Source organism: Streptopelia decaocto, assembly GCF_964273445.1.
Source record: "Streptopelia decaocto genome assembly, contig: HAP1_SCAFFOLD_226, whole genome shotgun sequence".
NCBI lineage: Eukaryota > Metazoa > Chordata > Aves > Columbiformes > Columbidae > Streptopelia > Streptopelia decaocto.
In genome coordinates, this window is record NW_028116888.1 from 58,159 (window position 1) to 67,066 (window position 8,908).

Genomic DNA, 8,908 nt, shown 5'->3' on the forward strand with positions numbered 1-8,908 from the left:
AACATCGAAAATAATCTCAAATGCCAAGGCTCTGTGCATCATTTTCCTAAAGGCTTCAAGTCTGGTATGGATGATTAGAGAGATTTCAGGAATAGCCAAACAGAGAGCATTTCCACAATAAATAGCAGTTACGTCAAATTTCTTCTATTTCCTTCCCTGCTCGCCTTTCCCTCCCTTTCCAGAACAGGTGGCATCAGCAGCTTCCAGTCCATACTGATGTGTTGCATCTCCTGATAAAGACTGAATATATTGGAAAAGTGGGTGCCTAAATCACCATGTGAGTGAGGAGACAGGCCAGGACACCTCAAGATGAGTCACACTCCTCTGGACCAAGAGGTGGGTGTTCCTGGCAATCTCAGGTGCCACAGCACAGCGATACTTGTGTTCAGGGAGCTGGTCAAGTGACCCATCTCCTGTTCTGTAATGGTGTCTGAGTTTGCTCAGGTCACCCCTGACTTGAGCCCCATCCACTGCTGGGTGTTCTCCAGACTCCTGCCTTCAGGAACCAAGTCCCAGGAGACCTTGCTGGTGAAGATGGAGGCAACAAAGCCATGAAGAACCTCAGTCCCGTCTGATTCTACTCTTATGAAGTTCAGCAGCAGGCCCATGATCACCCTGTCTATTCTCTTACTGCAAGTGAAGCTCTGTCAGCTCATCTTGCTGCCCTTCCCGTGCAGGTATCAAGTCCAGGGCAGCTTTGTCATCATCTCCACATCCATGGACAAGGTTTCTAAATTCCTCCTTTGCAGCTTCCCCTGCTCCCACCTCCTGTGTGCTGCCTTTTTCCCTGGAGCTCCATCAGTTCAGACCAGCAGCCTCACGAGATAAATGCTTCTGTTCATGGGTACTTGGAGAGATCATTCTTGTGCTTGGAGCAGCCTGTCCTTTAAGGCTGATCAGATTTCCTGAGCTCCTTCAGCCTTCAGATCTACTTCCATGTCACCCCTTTGCCCACCATCCCCCAGTATGACAAAGTCTTCTCCTCTAGAGCCCACCAGCCTATGCTCTGCTGCTGGCCTTCCTCCCTCCCCTCTGGTGCCTGGGACCCCACTGTGTCCTGGTCACAACAGCCAAGGTGCACACTGATGTTCACATCCCTCACCAGGGTTTCCTTGTTTCCCAGTTCCAGATCCAGGTGAACATCACCCGGGCTGGCCCATCAGGCAGACGTGTTAAGCAGTTGGCCCAAGATCCTCTGGAGTGTTGGCACCTGCCACTTTGAATGGTCAATGAATGCAAGGGAAATTACAGTTCCCCATAGGAACCTGCTCATTGACTGGTGACTTCCTTCAGTTGCCCACAGAAGATCTTTTCCATTTCTTCTCCATGATCAAGTAGTTTGCAAGAAATAACACATTGTCACCCTGTACTGGGCTTACATGGCAAAGTCTTGGAACTGGGGGTGAGTGTGGGTGTGCTACAGTTGTCACCTCTCTGACAAGACAACAGGAGTTTGACCAATGTCAGACAGAGCTGATTTCAGCTGCTCCAAGATGGACCCACTCCTTGCCAAATCTGAGCCACTCAGTGATGCTGGCAACACCTCTGGGATATTGTATTTGAGAAAGGGTAAAAAACGCTGCACAACAGCAGGTGGGAGAGAGGAGGGAGGAAATGTGAGAGAAAAGCTCTGAAGACACCAAGGTCATATCCCATAGGACCCAAGCAGGTCCCTCAGCAGGCCAAAGCTTGCTCTCCTGAAATCCTGCTCTTGGCCTTGTTCTCATCTCCCAGGAGCCTCAGCTCCACTTTCCCATCCCTGACTGTTCCATCCTGACCAACTCTTTCTGGTTTGTAAGTGTGAAGTCCCACAGGGCACCTCACCCACTGACTCCTCAGTCACCCGTGTCAGGAAGATGTTGTCAATGAGCTCCAAACACTCCTGGATGGCTAGTTCCTTGCAGATATTGGGATATCTTAGGTCTTCCACGATGACACGGCCCTGGAAACATGAGGCTTCTTTCGTTTGTCTGAAGGAGGCCTCATCTAATTCCACTTCATGATCAATGGGCCTCTAGCTGATGTGCAGTCACCACAACACTGCCCATGTTGTTCTGCCCTCTCATGCTGACTCCTCAACGTTCATCTGACATTGTCTGTCTCCAGGCAGAGCTCCATGGATTCCTGCTGCTCTACCACATGAAGGGAAACTTCCCCTCTAAGTCTAGAGCTCAGGCATTGTAAGTACCAGACCTCCAAGGCCCCACAGTTTCTCCAGTAGGGGCTATTTATAGTGTCCTGTAACTCCTCATGCTGTTATCTTGGGAGAGACATCCTCATCAGGATAAGCCGTCTGCATGCAAGCATTAACAGCTGAGCAAATGGAGCTTCAGTCCAGGGAGAGCAGCAACTTTGAGGAAGTCTGGGATTCAGCTAGGTTAGGGTTTGATAAGGGGAAGTGGCCAGTTCTGTATCAGGGTGGGACAATAACCCCATCCATCAGGACAGAGCAGGACCTGACACGCTGAGCAGTGACCCTGAGGAGAAGGGCCTGGGCACTACAAGGTCCCCACCCCAGCCCGTGGTGCACGCTCACCATGAACAAGGCAGCTGCACACGGGGCTGCATGAGGAGGAGCGTGGGGACCCAGACACCTGCAGTTCTCATCCCATTCGGTTCAGCACTGGTGTGACCCACACACACGGGTGTGTGCCAGTGTGCGGCTTCCCAGTCTGGAGAAGCAGGGAGGAACTGGAGAGTGCAGGGCTGTGCCAAGGCAGGTTCAGCACCTTGTGCACATGGTGTGAGGTGCTGAGGGACCTGGGCTGCTTTGGCCCAGCAGCGCTGGGGAGGCTGCAGCAGTGCAGGAGTAACCTGAGAGTGCTTGAAGGGTGGTTTCAGAGGTGGTGGAGGTTTCTGCATAGTGGGAAAGAGCTTGAGAACGAAATAATGGCCCAAAGTGCAGCTGGGGAGGTCCAGGCTGGACATGAGCAGAAAGGAATGTGATGGAAGGGCAGTGCTGTGGTGGAGCAGGTCAGCAGAGGGAGTCTGCATGAGCCCAAGGCTTTGTGCTTCAAGGACCAGCTGGGGAGGATGGAGAGATCTCAGCAAAGGAAGGAAGATGCTCAGACAGGAGCAAGGTGGGGCAGCAGGGGGGATGTCTCCAGCCTGCAGGGACAGAGGTGCAGGGGATGGCACAGCACAGGACAGGCTGTCGTGGAGATGGTCACGGGATGTAAAGAGGCTGAAAGCCCCACCAGACATGATCTCCTTCTCCCCTTGGCTATGGCTGTTGTCTGCACCTCTGATGCCTGTGAGGAGACACCTTGTCCTTCCAGCACAGGGGCCTCATGGCCTCCTTGTCCCCAGCCAGGAACCTGGGAGGTGTGGGACCATAGTCCTGCCCTTGGCCTTGCACAGCCCCACATCACACTGTCCCAGGAAGGGCCCTGGGCAGCGTGGGAGGGATAGGATCTGATTTCCAAAGGGGAGTCAAGGTTTGGTCCTTTGGTTAATGAAACACATCCAGGTTTACTGAGCATCAGAGAAACCTTTACATTGCTTTTCCTGACCTGTCATGACTGCCTCCAGTTTTCTGCTCTACCCAGACCCTGGGACAGTTTCTCAGTTGTGTCCCTCAGTGGGACCCATTAACATTACAAGAAACTTTGGAGTTTGCATCTGACTTTGACTTCTTGAGAAGTTTCTTCAGCTTCTCCTCAGGGTCTGAGGTCCATGGACTCAGCACCAAACCCACCAGAGGGGTCATTAAAGCGCCTTGGGCTGCTCCTGTGCTGCTGAGCTGGGCTGGGCTCCTGGGACACAGGGAGCTCATGGCAGCGGCAGCGCTGCAGAGAGACAGCTCTGCCCAGGAGCAGCTCCTCTGCACACGCAGCAGGGCTGAGGGCTCTGCCTGGGGATCTCAGGAGACGAGCAAGGCAGAGAGAGATTAAAGGTGGTCAGGACTGGGAGGATGACTGAGAGCTCACTGGAGGAGAAACCTTTGCAGCCCTTGCCATGGTAAGTCTCTGGTGCAGGGCAGTGCAGCTGTAGCTCCTGGAGGCATCTCCTGAAACAGGCACAGCTTGTGGGATCTGTAAGGACAGGGCTCTTGTCAGGCCATGTTGAACACTGTGAAGCCAGGTGAGCACCCAGGGGTGCCCAGGGCTGTCCTGCAGAGCAGGGTCCCTGCACCCCAGGGCTGTGCCGGGCAGGGACTCTGCCGCCTGCCAGGGTCAGCGCTCAGCCTGCCCGGGAGATCCCACGGCAGCAGCTGTGGGGGGAAGGAGTGACCCCCGGCAGGGCAGGCAGGGAGCTTGTGGGGTTGAAGGGGCTGTGTGGGTCAGGGCTGCTCAGAGCTCCAGATCCCCCCACAGACATGGCAGAGGGTCCTTCTGAACAACGACATCAATACAGGAACAGCTGCAAGGGAAGGAGTCTGTGCTTTCAGTTTTCCACTCTTGCTCGTCTGGGTGTGCAGTGGAGATAGGGATTTATTTCTCTCTTTGGAGAAGACACTGAGACCCCAGTTCTCGTTAGGACGTGTCTGAGCTGCTCCTGAGCCCCTGCACACACAGAGCTGCCCCTGGGCAGTGCCAGGAGGTGTGAGCAGGACAGAGCTGAGCACACAGCGCGTGGGACGGGGTCTGTGACACTGACAGGGAGCAGACCAGGGACAGAGACACAGCTGCAGGCAGCACAGACATGGGCAGGGAAAGGGAGATGGACCAGAAATGCTGGGGAGGGGATTCAGGACCCCCCTGCCATCCCCTGCAGCACAGACACATTTCCCAGTGCAACCTCTGGTCTTCTCTCATCCCCAGCAGACCCTCTGCCCCAAAGCCATGGGGTCCAGGTCACGAGTCTCCACCTCAGCAGCTGGACCTCCAGGTGAAGGGTTCCTGCAACGTGGTACACAAAAAAGGTGCTAAAAGTACTTGCTCTACAGTGTCATTATGTGAGTGGCAGCAGCACAGCCCAGTCAGGAGAAGGTTCCACAGCATGCCCGTCTGCCTTTCTGTCCTTGCTTTATTTTCTGGTAGCACTGCAGTGTCCTTCCCTGTTTCTCCACCTGTCCCTGGTGCTCTTGCTCTCTGGGGTTGGGGTGGGAGTGTGGGTCAGTTTTTGTTCTGACACCAGCACAGGGGGTCTTGACCCAGAGGTGTGTTCATGGTATCTAGATGCCCAAGCTGCATTTTAAACTCTGATGAACTGTTATTCAAACTTAGTAGAAAGAGAGAATGAGCGGAAACATCCCTCCATCAGGGAGGGGATTTTCAATGAGAAACAGCATGTTTATTTTCCTTAGAGAAGTCACCCTTAACATGTAATATCTTTCCTCCTTGCACAGGTCCTCGTGCCCACAGGCAGCCAATGTCCAACAGCAGCTCCATCACCCAGTTCCTCCTCCTGCCGTTCACAGACACACGGGAGCTGCAGCTCTTGCACTTCTGGCTCTTCCTGGGCATCTACCTGGCTGCCCTCCTGGGCAACGGCCTCATCATCACCACCATAGCCTGGGACCAGCACCTCCACACCCCCATGTACTTCTTCCTGCTCAACCTCGCCCTCCTCGACCTGGGCTCCATCTCCACCATTGTCCCCAGATCCATGGCCAATTCCCTGTGGGACACCAGGACCATCTCCTACACAGGATGTATTGCACAGCTTTTTTTGTTTGTCTTTTCCATTTCAACCGAGTATTTTCTCCTCACTGTCATGTCATACGACCGCTACGTTGCCATCTGCAAACCCCTGCACTACGGGACCCTCCTGGGCAGCAGAGCTTGTGTCCACATGGCAGCAGCTGCCTGGGCCACTGGGTTTCTCTATTCTCTGCTGCACACGGCCAATACATTTTCACTGCCCCTGTGCAAGGGCAATGCCCTGGGCCAGTTCTTCTGTGAAATCCCCCAGATCCTCAAGCTCTCCTGCTCACACTCCTACCTCAGGGAAATTGGGCTTATTGTGGTCAGTGCCTGTTTAGCTTTTATGTGTTTTGTGTTCATTGTGGTGTCCTATGTGCAGATCTTCAGGGCCGTGCTGAGGATCCCCTCTGAGCAGGGACGGCACAAAGCCTTTTCCACCTGCCTCCCTCACCTGGCCGTGGTCTCCCTGTTCCTCAGCACTGCCATGTTTGCCTACCTGAAGCCCCCTTCCATCTCCTCCCCATCCCTGGACCTGGTGGTGTCAGTTCTGTACTCGGTGCTGCCTCCAGCAGTGAACCCCCTCATCTACAGCATGAGGAACCAGCAGCTCAAGGATGCCCTGAGGAAACTGATGACTGGATGGTTTTCTGAATCAAGAAACTGCTCATCTACTTCTGCATAGTTGTTTTAATGTAACTACAGACCCAGCCTTTCATCTGGATTGTCTGTTGTTGTTAGTAGGGTTTTTATTGTGATAATGTTGTGGTCCGTTTTCCTAATTCTCTGTCTGCTTTTCTTTTATAGCCACTGGTTGTTTAAATGAGGAGCTGTGGTCTCCTTGTCTTTAAACAAAATAAAGAGCTCTTTAGTGACTCATTTTTCACTATATCCTTCCTGCAATGCCTTTTTAAAGCTTCAGGGATGGTTCCCATGATGGGTGGAAGGGAAAAGAGTCCATCATGTCAGCCCTGCCAGGGAGCACCAGCGCTTGTTCTTCCAGAGCTGTTCTGGTTTCACTCCCACACTCTCCTTCTCATCCCTGGTGTTGGTGCAAGGCCTGAGTGCTCTGGCAGCTTGGTCACCGTCCTGTGTGTGTCGGTCCTGTGAGCGCAGGCAGAGACAGGCAATGGGCACTGCTGTAACAGAGCTGGCCTCACAACAGCCTTTCCAGATAGAAAGGTGATCTCCTCAGGGCAGGGCCTGAAGGTTTGGCTCTTCTTCCAAAACTTCTCGCAAACATATGAGCAAGAAAATGGTCACAGATTAAACATCAGTGTGCAGCTGAACAGTGTGTGTGTGCAGGGCTGGCACACAGCAGTGTCCTCTCACAGCCAGGCTCCTGCCAGAGACCTGCAGGACCAGCAGAGCAGGGGTTGGGCTGTGCCCCTGTGCACTGGTCATCCCATGGAAGAAGCCTCAGGTCAGTCACCATGGACTGGCCCCTCACAACCACCATTTCCAGCACTGCCCTCTCACCCCAGCTCAGAGGTCTATTTCCCTCCATGGAATTATACCAAATGAGTAGGTGAGAGGTTTATGTTTGCTTTGTACAGATGAGATGTGAGCATGCACATCATGTACGTGAGTTGACATGAACGCAAGACAGCACAAACACCATCAGCTATTCCTTGGGGTTCCATGAAGGCCATTGAGACAGAGAGTTTATTGAGGTCACATCATCTTGGGACTAATATCCCATAGGAAAACACCAGAAAGCAGCATTGGGATGTGCTTCCTTGAACCAATGTCCACTCCTAATGATGAGGGACATCAAAGATGAGTGCAGAACATGACAACACACCATGGGGCTGAGGTGCCTCCCATCCTTTTGGAATAGGAAGAGGAGGTCAGAGGGACACTGTGACTCCCGCCTCTGTGCATAAAAGGGAAATTGTCTATCCCTGAATATCTCAATGTGTTTTAAGAGTCCATGAGGCCAGCTCAGATGTGGACACCTGACAGAACCCTGATATTTCTGCATGTTACTCCAAAGACAAACCCCAGCGGCCCAGTGAGATTCATCTCAGCTCTATTGGACAGGCTCATTGCAAGTGTCCCTGTTTGCTCCATCACCTTTGCCATCTCCATCACATGCTGTTCTACACAGTCCTACACCTGCCCCTCTTTCCCTGTGGGAAATTCTGGATTGTGGTCTCAGAAGTGCCAGAGTGATCAGAGAGGTTCAGAGGTCCCTCAGAAAGGCAGACGTCAAACCCATCTTCAGGAATGGCAGGAAGGAGAACTGGGAGAATGACAGGATGCTCAGGCTATGTCTGTCCCTGGGAGGGTGACGGGCCACATTCTCCTGCAGGCATCTCCAGGCAGTTGAAGGACAAGGAAGGAATTGCTGAACCCAAATAGGCAGGGGAAAGAAAGGCATATTGAGTACATGGAGTTTTGCAAGGCCCCAGACATGGTCTCCTGTGGTGCCTTAGAGCAGATTGGTGAGATCTGGGATGCAGATGTGGATGTTGTGATGGGTTGGGAGTTGGCAGCATGACCAAACCCAAACCTCACAGGTGGTACAAAGTCCTGTCTTCAGCCAGTTTCTTGTGGCATTCCTCAGTGATGAGTACTCGGGCCGACACTGTCCAACGGCTTTATTGTGCCTCTTCATTATGTCATGGAGCACATTTTCAGCTCCTTTGTGGAGGATGTAAAGCTGGTCAGAGGCCTAGAACAACCTCACCTGGTGCACCCTGCCTTGAGCAGGAGAGTGAGACAAGATGATGTTCAGGGCTCTCTTCAAACCTGAGTTATTCTATGGTTCAATGAGTCTTTACCTTGGAGAGGTGTTTGAAGACAGACGATGTAGTCCTTACCAGTTAAAAGAATGAATCCTGCCTGCAATTGCAAACCTAAAACATGTAAATCCACTCAATTTTGGTCAGTTTGCTCTGCTAATAAAGATAAAAGTGACATTTAAAACACCTAATCAGAACCTGCAAAGAATACTGTCCTTGCAGCGCAGACACTCTGGAGCCTGCACAATTGGCTGAGTCTTGTTTTAAGATCTGTCTCAAGACTGTTACATAAAGTGACCTTTAGCTGAGCTTTGCTCCTTTTACGCTCATTATAATACTAAAACACACATCCCCAGGATGGGAGCCCCAGGCTCAGCCCGGGACCCTCTCTCAACAAGCATGTGTAGTGGTAAAATGATTATGTAACCAATATGCAAATGTGTAATCACTTGGCTCTTAAGGATTGCCGGGAGGGTCTGAATGGAGGGATAAGATTTGTATATAATAGATGTTCCTTCTCTATCTGTTGTGCTGGTTTCATTCCAGCATCCAGACTTGCACAACTCTGGAATAAAC

The 8,908-nt window shown here is 52.2% G+C and overlaps 1 protein-coding gene across 1 annotated transcript; it reads left to right on the forward strand.

Moving 5' to 3' along the window:
- Window positions 1-5,313: 5,313 nt before the first annotated feature.
- Window positions 5,314-6,270, forward strand: LOC309452027 (olfactory receptor 14A16-like; the record flags this gene model as incomplete). The annotated part of the gene is made up of 1 exon (XM_082076708.1): window positions 5,314-6,270. One exon carries the CDS (start codon window positions 5,314-5,316, stop codon window positions 6,268-6,270), a length of 957 nt encoding a protein of 318 aa, XP_081932834.1.
- Window positions 6,271-8,908: the final 2,638 nt, after the last annotated feature.